Source organism: Salvelinus fontinalis, chromosome 9, assembly GCF_029448725.1.
Source record: "Salvelinus fontinalis isolate EN_2023a chromosome 9, ASM2944872v1, whole genome shotgun sequence".
NCBI lineage: Eukaryota > Metazoa > Chordata > Actinopteri > Salmoniformes > Salmonidae > Salvelinus > Salvelinus fontinalis.
The window spans coordinates 1,673,220-1,686,516 of NC_074673.1; the positions used below are offsets into that span (position 1 = coordinate 1,673,220).

At 47.6% G+C, this 13,297-nt stretch overlaps 1 protein-coding gene across 1 annotated transcript; it reads left to right on the forward strand.

Annotated features, from left to right (window-relative positions):
- Positions 1-1,166: 1,166 nt before the first annotated feature.
- LOC129861879 (annexin A2-like) lies at positions 1,167-12,593 on the forward strand. Its single transcript, XM_055933043.1, has 13 exons — positions 1,167-1,274; positions 2,442-2,499; positions 2,701-2,794; positions 3,318-3,412; positions 5,450-5,563; positions 5,807-5,897; positions 6,047-6,126; positions 8,209-8,268; positions 8,683-8,776; positions 10,423-10,518; positions 10,718-10,776; positions 11,421-11,543; positions 12,191-12,593. The coding sequence occupies exons 2-13, from the start codon at positions 2,452-2,454 to the stop codon at positions 12,248-12,250; spliced, it is 1,014 nt and encodes a 337-aa protein (XP_055789018.1). The 5' UTR covers positions 1,167-1,274; positions 2,442-2,451; the 3' UTR covers positions 12,251-12,593.
- The last annotated feature ends 704 nt before the right edge of the window (positions 12,594-13,297 follow it).

Sequence of the window (13,297 nt, forward strand, 5' to 3'; positions counted from 1 at the left end):
ATCTTGGGTCTCCCCTACCATTGTGTTGAAGCCACCGTGACTCCATCTTGGCTCTCCTCAAATGTAAGACATATTTAGGAAGCTATAGAAATGCATTTATTAAGGTCTACATTTGACAGCTTTATTCTATTAGACATACTTTTAAATCAAAGTATTTTTTTGTAGAGTACTAATGTTACTGAGCCCACTACAACAAGAAAATACTGAAATACATGTGATTTTCTCCTTGAAACAATGACTTTAAATGGAATTCCATTCGTTGCTATGGAGGACTGCTCCTACTAGGGAGCCCCAACATGATCAGGGGTTCAAAGCCTCTCAATGGCCAATACATAACGTCGGCAATACAGTGTTTATATTCCTCATCGGTGCTAAACCACGTTTTGACATCTGAATGGGGACTTGCCTGCCCTCTCATTTGATCTATACAAAATACATTTAGTTAACAACTAAGAGATATATTCAAGTTCAGCATAGCTAGCTGGCTAACCAAATGGCACCAGCATCTGTAGTTGTAGCCACCGGAAGACGATATGGGGGAAGTCGGCCACTGATCCAGTCGTCCAATGGCATCCTCCCAGCGGTTAGCGAGTTAACGTCGGGCTCCGTGTTTTCAGCAGGCTGAATAAATAGCTGAATAAATAGCTGAATAAATAGATCAACTAGCCTATTAGCCACGTTACGGATGACATGTGATCATTACTAGTTTGATTGTATTGACATTCCCAGCCTTTGTTTACATTCGTCCGTTTTTGTCCAAAACGTTGAGTTCATTTCAACTGAAACGGTGCATCCTGGGTGGAGGCAGTAAATTGTTCCAGCTGTGATTTACAACCTAACAGCAACTACTAAGAAATGTAGTGGTGAATTATATTAATCACGCATTGAACTGCTACCATCTATTCTGCCAGCAATGCCTTACTCTATTTTGGAGTGAAATATATATATATATTTTTTTAACTTCCTAAAAAAGTAGATTTTGTAACATAAACTGAGAATTTGATCTTTTTGACTGATATTATAATTAGTCTGTTTCATATCTGCAAAGGTGTTAAAATGCTGTCTGTTCTACCTTGAAGGGAGTGTATATCTCTCCAACACAAATGTCTGTGTGTTGTGGGTCCTGACTCAGGGGTGGAGACTAAGGAGAGAGCTGTACTATAGGTTCTAGAGGTCCATGGAGAACCTCCCTGTGGTATTTAAGGACCACACCCATTCCAAGCCACATAGCCAGGACTATTCTACAGCACCACAGCTCTCTTCAGCACAGTCAGGTAAACTGATCATTCCTTTGACATTCATTACAATAAATGTATCAGAACAATTGGCTTCAAACTAGCTCTTGGAAAGATTTCTATCATACTAAAACTAGCTCTGTGAGTTTTTTACTTGTAGGGGACTAAACCCAAGTTAGATTCACAGTGTTGATTTTCATTGTATCTGTTTCTATTATCTTCATGTCCAGTAGAATATATGTGTGTTCAGAATGCAGTCTTTTCTCTGTGTGAACAGTCCTGAGAAGTGATTCAGCTGTACTGCCTCCCTGAGACACAGCACTCTGCTGCAAACTCCAGGGTGTGTCTGTGCTGGTTGTCTGCCAAATGGGCTAGGGTGTGGTAGTAGGGGCTAGGGTGTAGGGGTTAGGGAGTGGTAGTAGGGGCTAGGGTGTAGGGGTTAGGGTGGGGTAGTAGGGGCTAGGGTGTAGGGGTTAGGGTGTGGTTGTAGGGGCTAGGGTGTGGTTGTAGGGGCTAGGGTGTAGTGTTAGGGGTTAGGGTGTGGTAGTATTTGTTAGTGTGTAGGGGTTAGGATGTAGTAGGGGTTAGGATGTAGTAGGGGTTAGGGTGTAGTAGGGGTTAGGGTGTTGGTGGTGTAGTAGGGTTTAGGGTGTAGTAGTATGGGTGTAGTAGGTGTTAGGATGTAGTGTTTAGCTTGTTGTAGTAAGGGGTTGTAGTAGTTAAGGTTAGTTCTCTGTGGTAGCTAGTGTTTCATCAGGGTGGTATTAGTAGTTAAGGTTAGTTCTCTGTGGTAGCTAGTGTTTCATCAGGGTGGTATTAGTAGTTAAGGTTAGTTCTCTGTGGTAGCTAGTGTTTCATCAGGGTGGTATTAGTAGTTAAGGTTAGTTCTCTGTGCTAGCTAGTGTTTCATCTGGGTGTGTCTAGGCTGGATGTATAATAGTTGACAGACTGTTACATCTAGTTAGTCATTTTGATAAACAGAGAGAGGACTTGGTGCCTTAGATATCGACAGAGAGACGATTGGTTCAGAGACGCTGCAGTTAGTAGAAGAATGTAATTAATCTCCTGAGAGAACCAATCCGACCTTTGGATGGTCTGGTGAGTTACCCAACTGCCAGTGGCGACGATCAGGAGGTTAACTACACGGTTCTCAGTAGGAGAACTGTCTCTAAAACAATCAACTCTTCTCACCCCTCCCCTCTACAGGACAGTCAACATGGCGCTGGTATCTGAGTTTCTGGGACAACTGTCTCTTAATGTGGGGGTAAGTAGTATGAATGTTAAACTCCAGTAGAAAGTTACACCACAGTACTCCTCCTACTACTACTGCAATTAATACTAGTATTCCACTACTGTAACAGATACCATCAATACTCTGATGTTTTCTGAATCTCCTGTGAGCCCAAATACTTGACTGTCATCTCTAATATTAAACTATATTAATATAAACTATTATATATTACAGTCCTGTGAGCCCAAATACCCAACTGTTGTTCCTGCGCCTGACTTCGATCCAGACAAAGATGCTGCTAGAATAGAGACTGCTATCAAGACCAAGGGTAAGAGATAAGATGAAGAATGTTCTGGGTTTGGCTCTGGCTGGGTTAGAGGCTGGGCTTGGCTCTGGCTGGGCTTGGCTCTGGCTGGGTTAGAGGCTGGGCTTGGCTCTGGCTGGGTAAAAGGTATCCATGTGGCAACAGTCCTGTGGTATTTGTGAGTCAGCTTCCTGCCAGAACTGGGAAGGTTCCCAAGGCAATGCCTCAGTATTAGCAGCAGCCTCACAATAGCAGTTAGTGGCAGACAGAGTTACATCCAGACAAGCCAGTTCCCTGCAGACTGGCAGATGTCCCTCTCCAGACTGGTATAATGGATAGCCAGTTCACTATCATTAATGCCTAATAGAATAAGGTCTAGTTATCTAGAATAAGGTCTAGTTATCTAGAATAAGGTCTAGTTATCTAGAATAAGGTCTAGTTATCTAGAATAAGGTCTAGTTATCTAGAATAAGGTCTAGTTATCTAGAATAAGGTCCACGTATTCCTGAATGATCTGATGTTTTGTATTTCTGTGATGTCACCTCAGGAGTGGATGAGGCGACCATCATCGCTGTTCTGACCAAGAGGACCTACAGCCAGCGGAGAGAGATCGCCTTCGCTTATGAGAGGAGAGCCAAGAAGGTACAGCTCAACCAATCAGAAACTAGGGTCAACTGGCTCAACCAATCAGATAAACTAGGGTCAACTGGCTCAACCAATCAGATAAACTAGGGTCAACTGGCTCAACCAATAAGATGACCCTTCACTGATGATCTAATGTCACGTGAACTGTCATGACCCCTGTGAGGGTTGTCTCTTCTGTTCTGTTCCACTGACTGTAACATGGCCTGTCATGACCCCTGTGAGGGTTGTCTCTTCTGCTCTGTTACTCTGACTGTAACATGGCCTGTCATGACCCCTGTGAGGGTTGTCTCTTCTGTTCTGTTCCACTGACTGTAACATGGCCTGTCATGACCCCTGTGAGGGTTGTCTCTTCTGTTCTGTTCCACTGACTGTAACATGGCCTGTCATGACCCCTGTGAGGGTTGTCTCTTCTGTTCTGTTACTCTGACTGTAACATGGCCTGCCATGACCCCTGTGAGGGTTGTCTCTTCTGTTCTGTTCCACTGACTGTAACATGGCCTGTCATGACCCCTGTGAGGGTTGTCTCTTCTGCTCTGTTACTCTGACTGTAACATGGCCTGTCATGACCCCTGTGAGGGTTGTCTCTTCTGTTCTGTTCCACTGACTGTAACATGGCCTGTCATGACCCCTGTGAGGGTTGTCTCTTCTGTTCTGTTCCACTGACTGTAACATGGCCTGTCATGACCCCTGTGAGGGTTGTCTCTTCTGTTCTGTTACTCTGACTGTAACATGGCCTGCCATGACCCCTGTGAGGGTTGTCTCTTCTGTTCTGTTCCACTGACTGTAACATGGCCTGTCATGACCCCTGTGAGGGTTGTCTCTTCTGCTCTGTTACTCTGACTGTAACATGGCCTGTCATGACCCCTGTGAGGGTTGTCTCTTCTGTTCTGTTCCACTGACTGTAACATGGCCTGTCTGTTGTTCCACTGACTGTAACATGGCCTGTCTGTTGTTCCACTGACTGTAACATGGCCTGTCTGTTGTTCCACTGACTGTAACATGGCCTGTCTGTTGTTCCACTGACTGTAACATGGCCTGTCTGTTGTTCCACTGACTGTAACATGGCCTGTCTGTTGTTCCACTGACTGTAACATGGCCTGTCTTCTGTTCCACTGACTGTAACATGGCCTGTCTGTTGTTCCACTGACTGTAACATGGCCCGTCTGTTCTGTTCCACTGACTGTAACATGGCCCGTCTGTTCTGTTCCACTGACTGTAACAGGGCCTGTCTGTTGTTCCACTGACTGTAACATGGCCCGTCTGTTCTGTTCCACTGACTGTAACAGGGCCCGTCTGTTCTGTTCCACTGACTGTAACAGGGCCCGTCTGTTCTGTTCCACTGACTGTAACAGGGCCCGTCTGTTCTGTTCCACTGACTGTAACAGGGCCCGTCTGTTCTGTTCCACTGACTGTAACAGGGCCCGTCTGTTCTGTTCCACTGACTGTAACAGGGCCCGTCTGTTCCGTTCCACTGACTGTAACAGGGCCCGTCTGTTCCGTTCCACTGACTGTAACAGGGCCCGTCTGTTCCGTTCCACTGACTGTAACAGGGCCCGTCTGTTCCGTTCCACTGACTGTAACAGGGCCCGTCTGTTCCGTTCCACTGACTGTAACAGGGCCCGTCTGTTCCGTTCCACTGACTGTAACAGGGCCCGTCTGTTCCGTTCCACTGACTGTAACAGGGCCCGTCTGTTCCGTTCCACTGACTGTAACAGGGCCCGTCTGTTCCGTTCCACTGACTGTAACAGGGCCCGTCTGTTCCGTTCCACTGACTGTAACAGGGCCCGTCTGTTCCGTTCCACTGACTGTAACAGGGCCCGTCTGTTCCGTTCCACTGACTGTAACAGGGCCCGTCTGTTCCGTTCCACTGACTGTAACAGGGCCCGTCTGTTCCGTTCCACTGACTGTAACAGGGCCCGTCTGTTCCGTTCCACTGACTGTAACAGGGCCCGTCTGTTCCGTTCCACTGACTGTAACAGGGCCCGTCTGTTCCGTTCCACTGACTGTAACAGGGCCTGTGTTTCTCTCCTGTAGGATCTGGTGACAGCCCTGAAGGGTGCTCTATCTGGGTCGTTGGAGACTGTGATCTTAGGCCTGATGAAGAGTACAGCTCAGTACGATGCCTCCGAGATCAAAGGGTCCATTAAGGTACTGAACAGTGTCTTTCATTAACCAAACCTCTACTGCCCTCTGCTGGTAGTATGTCTACAGTAACTAACTCTGTTATAATCTGATAACTGTGTAGTGGTCTCTACTGCCCTCTGCTGGTAGTATGTCTACAGTGCAGTTGGGAGGGATAAAGGACACCGGAGCTTGTAACAGACCTTTACAATATAATCCTAACCTTATAGTACAACGTTATGGTAATGCAACATGCCTGTGTGTCTGCAGGGTCTAGGAACGGACGAGGAGGTGCTGATAGAGATTGTCTGTTCTCGCAGCTCCTCAGAACTGGCTGAGATTAAGACTGTCTACAAGGAACGTGAGTCTGAATCCACAGAGATACATTTATAATATGATGTTATAATTCTCTTTCTGTATCTATCTACCTAGTACATTACATCATTAGACCACTGAGTTTTAGGCTTTGTGGGAAATGATGATGTGGCTGAATGTGTCTGATCTCCTCAGTGTTCAAGAAGGATCTGGAGAAGGATGTGGCTGGAGACACCTCGGGAGACTTCGCCAAGCTCCTGCTGGCCCTGGTGCAGGTACGACCCTAAGTAGCCCTGGTGCAGGTACGACCCTGGCGCAGGTACGACCCTAAGTAGCCCTGGTGCAGGTACGACCCTGGTGCAGGTACGACCCTGGCGCAGGTACGACCCTAAGTAGCCCTGGTGCAGGTACGACCCTGGCGCAGGTACGACCCTAAGTAGCCCTGGTGCAGGTACGACCCTGGTGCAGGTACGACCCTAAGTGGCCCTGGTGCAGGTACGACCCTAAGTGGCCCTGGTGCAGGTACGACCCTAAGTGGCCCTGGTGCAGGTACGACCCTAAGTGGCCCTGGTGCAGGTACGACCCTAAGTGGCCCTGGTGCAGGTACGACCCTAAGTGGCCCTGGTGCAGGTACGACCCTAAGTGGCCCTGGTGCAGGTACGACCCTAAGTGGCCCTGGTGCAGGTACGACCCTAAGTGGCCCTGGTGCAGGTACGACCCTAAGTGGCCCTGGTGCAGGTACGACCCTAAGTGGCCCTGGTGCAGGTACGACCCTAAGTGGCCCTGGTGCAGGTACGACCCTAAGTGGCCCTGGTGCAGGTACGACCCTAAGTGGCCCTGGTGCAGGTACGACCCTAAGTGGCCCTGGTGCAGGTACGACCCTAAGTGGCCCTGGTGCAGGTACGACCCTAAGTGGCCCTGGTGCAGGTACGACCCTAAGTGGCCCTGGTGCAGGTACGACCCTAAGTGGCCCTGGTGCAGGTACGACCCTAAGTGGCCCTGGTGCAGGTACGACCCTAAGTGGCCCTGGTGCAGGTACGACCCTAAGTGGCCCTGGTGCAGGTACGACCCTAAGTGGCCCTGGTGCAGGTACGACCCTAAGTGGCCCTGGTGCAGGTACGGCCCTAAGTGGCCCTGGTGCAGGTACGGCCCTAAGTGGCCCTGGTGCAGGTACGGCCCTAAGTGGCCCTGGTGCAGGTACGGCCCTGGTGCAGGTACGGCCCTAAGTGGCCCTGGTGCAGGTACGGCCCTGGTGCAGGTACGGCCCTAAGTGGCCCTGGTGCAGGTACGGCCCTGGTGCAGGTACGGCCCTAAGTGGCCCTGGTGCAGGTACGGCCCTGGTGCAGGTACGGCCCTAAGTGGCCCTGGTGCAGGTACGGCCCTGGTGCAGGTACGGCCCTAAGTGGCCCTGGTGCAGGTACGGCCCTGGTGCAGGTACGGCCCTAAGTGGCCCTGGTGCAGGTACGGCCCTGGTGCAGGTACGGCCCTAAGTGGCCCTGGTGCAGGTACGGCCCTGGTGCAGGTACGGCCCTAAGTGGCCCTGGTGCAGGTACGGCCCTGGTGCAGGTACGGCCCTAAGTGGCCCTGGTGCAGGTACGGCCCTGGTGCAGGTACGGCCCTAAGTGGCCCTGGTGCAGGTACGGCCCTGGTGCAGGTACGGCCCTAAGTGGCCCTGGTGCAGGTACGGCCCTGGTGCAGGTACGGCCCTAAGTGGCCCTGGTGCAGGTACGGCCCTAAGTGGCCCTGGTGCAGGTACGGCCCTAAGTGGCCCTGGTGCAGGTACGGCCCTAAGTGGCCCTGGTGCAGGTACGGCCCTAAGTGGCCCTGGTGCAGGTACGGCCCTAAGTGGCCCTGGTGCAGGTACGGCCCTAAGTGGCCCTGGTGCAGGTACGGCCCTAAGTGGCCCTGGTGCAGGTACGGCCCTAAGTGGCCCTGGTGCAGGTACGGCCCTAAGTGGCCCTGGTGCAGGTACGGCCCTAAGTGGCCCTGGTGCAGGTACGGCCCATGTGCAGGTACGGCCCATGTGCAGGTACGGCCCTAAGTGGCCCTGGTGCAGGTACGGCCCTAACCCGGGATGGAAATTAAGCTAGCCCGAGGCTAGTACTTTTTAGACCAGGCTAGTAGAAAATGTGCCGGACTAACCTGCTGGCTAGAGAAACTGTCTTTTACAATATCACATGACACAGGTTCTGGACCAGGACTAGAACAAAATAGTCGACTGGGCTGGTGGATTAAAAACCTTCAATTCCATCCCTGACCCTAACTAACCCCAACTATTCATGGTGCAGGTATGACTGCAGTAAGTTGTCTGTTATTGAGTTGACCTTTGATCCTGTTCTAATCTTATCTGTTGCCAGGCCAAGAGGGCAGAACCCTCCAGTGTGGTGGACTATGAGAAGATCGATGAAGATGCCAGAGTAAGCACAATCTACTGTCCTGTCTAGTAGTCTGTCACCATGGATACATCAACCAGATATATATATATACATGAATAAACCCATCTGTTTGAAAAGCTAGAGTCAGGTTCACTACAATATAAGTTTTATGATGGTGTCTAGTATGATACCATACAGGCCCTGTATAAGGTTTATAGTAATGTGTTATATAATATTGTCTCAGGCCCTGTATGAGGTTTATAGTAATGTGTTATATAATATTGTCTCAGGCCCTGTATAAGGTTTATAGTAATGTGTTATATAATATTGTCTCAGGCCCTGTATGATGCTATATAATATTCTCAGGCCCTGTATGATGCTATATAATATTCTCAGGCCCTGTATGATGCTATATAATATTCTCAGGCCCTGTATGATGCTATATAATATTCTCAGGCCCTGTATGATGCCGGGGTGAAGAGGAAAGGAACAGATGTGGCCACCTGGATCTCTATCATGTCAGAGAGGAGTGTTCCTCACCTGCAGAAAGGTACATACCTGACAGACTAACAGACCACATTTATTTCACCTTTATTTAACCAGGTAGGCCAGGTGAGAACAAGTTCTCATTTACAACTGTGACCTGGCCAAGATAAAGCAATGCAGTGCGACACAAACAACAACACAGAGTTACACATGGGATAAACAAATGTACAGTCAATAACACAATAGAAAAAGTCTATATACAGTGTGTGCAAATGGTGTAAGGAGGTAAGGCAATAAATAGGCCATAGTAGCGGAGTAATTACAATTTAGCAGATTAACACTGGGGTGATACATGAGCAGATTATGATGTGCAAGTAGAGATACTGGTGTGCAAAAGAGCAGAAAAGTAAATAAAAACAATATGGGGATGAGGTAGGTAGATGGACTATGTACAGCTGCAGCGATCGGTAAGCTGCTCAGATAGCTGATGTTTAAAGTTAGAGAGGGAAATAAAAGTCTCCAGCTTCAGCGACTTTTGCAATTCGTTCAAGTCATTGGCAGCAGAGAACTGGAAGGAAAGGCGGCCAAAGAGGTGTTAGCTTTGGGGATGACCAGTGAAATATGGAGCGCGTGCTACAAGTGGGTGTTGTCATGACCAGTGAGCTGAGATAAGGCGGAGCTTTACCTAGCAAAGACTTATAGATGACCTGGAGCCAGTGGGTCTGGCGACGAATATGTAGCGAGGGCCAGCCGACTAGAGCATACAGGTCGCAGTGGTATAAGGGGCACTGTGATAGACTGCATCCAATTGCTGCGTAGAGTATTGGAAGCTATTTTGTAGATGACATCGCCGAAGTCGAGGATCGGTAGGATAGTCAGTTTTACTAGGGTAAGTTTGGCGGCGTGAGTGAAGGAGGCTTTGTTTGCGAAATAGAAAGCCGATTTCTAGATTTGATTTTGGATTGGAGATTCTTAATGTGAGTCTGGAAGGAGAGTTTAGTCTAACCAGACACCTAGGTAGTTGTCCACATATTCTAAGTCAGAACCGTCCAGGGTAGTCATGCTGGTCGGGCAGGCAGGTAGCGAACGGTTGAAAAGCATGCATTTCATTTTACTAGCGTTTTATGAGCAGTTGGAGGCCACGGAAGGAGAGTTGTATGACATTGAAGCTCGTTTGGAGGTTAGTTAGCACAGTGTCCAAAGAAGGGCCAGAAGTATACAGAATGGTGTTGTCTGCGTAGAGGTGTATCAGAGAATCACCAGCAGCAAGAGCGACATCATTGATGTATACAGAGAAAAGAGTCGGCCTGAGAATTGAACCCTGTGGCACCCCCAGATAGACTGCCAGAGGTCCGGACAACAGGCCCTCCGATTTGACACCCTGAACTCTGTCTGAGAAGTAGTCGGTGAACCAGGCGAGGCAGTCAATTGAGAAACCAAGGCTGTTGAGTCTGCCGATAAGAATACAGCGATTGACAGAGTCGAAAACCTTGGCCAGGTCAATGACGACGGCTGCACAGTACTGTCTTTTATCGATGGCGTTATACCAGACAGACGGGACATACCTGACGGACTGACTAACAGACTATAAGCATATACCAGCTACATGAACTGAATTCATGTTCTGTCTCTGTGGATGTTAACGGATCCCTGTCGTCCCAAGGTGTCTAATACCTGTTAAACAGTCTGAATGGGTGTTGTCTGCTCCAGTGTTTGACAGGTATAAGAGCTACAGTCCCTACGACATGCAGGAGAGCATCAGGAAGGAGGTGAAGGGAGACCTGGAGAAGTCCTTCCTCACACTCGGTAAGACTTTAAACCAGGGTGGTCAAACTCATTCTACGGAGTGCAGAGTGTCTGTTTATTCAATTAAGACCTGGAGGAGTTCCAGCCAGGTGAGGTGTTCCAGCCAGGTGAGGTGTTCCAGCCAGGTGAGGTGTTCCAGCCAGGTGAGGTGTTCCTTACTAATTAGCAGGTTCTGACAGTTCCTCTGTCTCTGTTACAGTTGAGTGTTTTGAGAACAAGCCGCTGTACTTCGCCAGCAGACTTGCAGAGGCCATGAAGGTAATTAATAAACATATAGATTGCTGGTTCTTTGAATAGTTTAAATTGGGGACTTGCTACAGATGTAAACAGTACAAGGAATACTGCAGATGGCATCAGTTTACACCATGTTGTGTTGAGAAATTCAGAGTATTTAGAATCTGCAGGGTGATCTGTATATTTATAATCTGCAGGGTGATCTGTATATTTATAATCTGCAGGGTGATCTGTATATTTATAATCTGCAGGGTGATCTGTATATTTATAATCTGCAGGGTGATCTGTATATTTATAATCTGCAGGGTGATCTGTATATTTATAATCTGCAGGGTGATCTGTATATTTATAATCTGCAGGGTGATCTGTATATTTATAATCTGCAGGGTGATCTGTATATTTATAATCTGCAGGGTGATCTGTATATTTATAATCTGCAGGGTGATCTGTATATTTATAATCTGCAGGGTGATCTGTATATTTATAATCTGCAGGGTGATCTGTATATTTAGAATCTGCAGGGTGATCTGTATATTTAGAATCTTCAGGGTGAGGGTGATCTGTATATTTAGAATCTGCAGGGTGATCTGTATATTTATAATCTGCAGGGTGATCTGTATATTTATAATCTTCAGGGTGAGGGTGATCTGTATATTTATAATCTGCAGGGTAAAAGTGCGAAGGAGAAGGTTGTGACGAGGATCATGGTGTCTCGGTGTGAAGTCGACCTCATGAAGGTCAGGACAGAGTTCAAGAGTCAGACTGGCAAGTCTCTGTTCCAGACCATCTCTGTGAGTACTACAATAATACACATCAATACCTCCCCACACTAATGGTCTGTTCCAGACCGTCTCTGTGAGTACTACAATAATACACATCAATACCTCCCCACACTAATGGTCTGTTCCAGACCGTCTCTGTGAGTACTACAATAATACACATCAATACCTCCCCACACTAATGGTCTGTTCCAGACCGTCTCTGTGAGTACTACAATAATACACATCAATACCTCCCCACACTAATGGTCTGTTCCAGACCGTCTCTGTGAGTACTACAATAATACACATCAATACCTCCCCACACTAATGGTCTGTTCCAGACCGTCTCTGTGAGTACTACAATAATACACATCAATACCTCCCCACACTAATGGTCTGTTCCAGACCGTCTGTCAGTAACATAACACCCTACTGTACCACCTCCTCATATCTCAATTGCATACACCATGTCCTCTCTCTCTCTCTTCTCCTTCTACAAACCCCTTGGAGGAGAAAAGCCAGAGGTCTCTCCCCTCTGACCTTCTCCTCCAATGTGTTTTGAGAAGGAGAGAGCATGAGGAGATCTTCCGCATGTCTGTTCGGCCGTTATCCTGATGTCTCTGCCCCCCCCCCCCCCACCAGTCCCTAACCTGACCCTGTACCTCTCTCCTCTCCAGGAGCACACTAAGGGGGATTACCAGAAGGCCATGCTGTCTCTGTGTGGAGGAGACGACTAAACGTCATCTGGATTTCATTACCTACAAGTCTTCGGCGTACTGGTCATTATGTCCACTGCTGGGAAGGTTGCTTTACTAGACTACAACCCCCAATGGACTACAACTCCCACTGGACTACAATGTCCAGGTATTAGTTAGGCAGCCACTGGACTACAACTCCCACTGGACTACAACTCCCTACGTTAGAGTATTACTCATACTATTGGCTGTTATCATATGGGTATTAATAGCTTCAAAGAGATGGCATCATTCTACTGTAAGTATTTCCTTAGATGAAGATATTGAACCCACTGTTTTCCTGTAACAAACCTAGTTAACTGGTAAATAAAGTTACTTTGGCAAAGTGTTCTTCACATATTTTAGTCATTTGAAAGATGCTTTTATCCAGAGTGACCTACAGTAGTTTCGTAATGTTTCTCTCCATGCGAATCGAACCGGAAACCCTGGCGTTGCAAGCGTCATGCTCTACCAAGTCATTTTCAATATCACATCTTGACCCATTTTCCAAGAGGTAAGAAATAGTCAGCGTGTAATAATATGCAGTTACTATAGGTGACCACTAGAGTGTGGTAGCGGTTGTTCAGTAGCTACTCTTCTTCTCTGGTCTGAAACCGACATGCTTTCATCCACTAGATTATCTTTTCAATAAAATGAAATATTTCACTTTTTCTTAGTTATTCCCCAATTTATAAAAGGAGAGCAGGTTAATGGCGATGAGAGATGTTGACTCCATAATTAATATTCAGACTGAATCACTTTTCCTGGAAATGAATTGAACAGAGGGAACTGCTCTGACTACCCCATCTGTTTTGTTTCCAAACAGGAATTGTTTATCACTTTGAATTGTTGCACAAGAGAAGGGAACCAAACACCTCTTTTCTGATTGTAGTGTAGTGCTGATTTACATGTCTGATATGTCTCTAAGCCTGGTCAAGTTAATAATGATGCATTAAACCACCCAGACACGTCAGATACAGTCGTCCTTCTGAACTAAGCTGCAGGACAGGAAGGAAACTGCTCTGTGATGTCACCGTGAGGCCATTGGTG

Coding starts and splice junctions, on each gene's coding strand:
- LOC129861879 (XM_055933043.1), top strand. CDS start 2,452: ATGGCGCTGGTATCTGAGTTTCTGGGACAACTGTCTCTTAATGTGGGG. Junction 10,777..11,420: donor GACTTGCAGAGGCCATGAAG/GTAATTAATAAA, acceptor TATAATCTGCAG/GGTAAAAGTGCGAAGGAGAA. Junction 11,544..12,190: donor CTCTGTTCCAGACCATCTCT/GTGAGTACTACA, acceptor TCTCCTCTCCAG/GAGCACACTAAGGGGGATTA.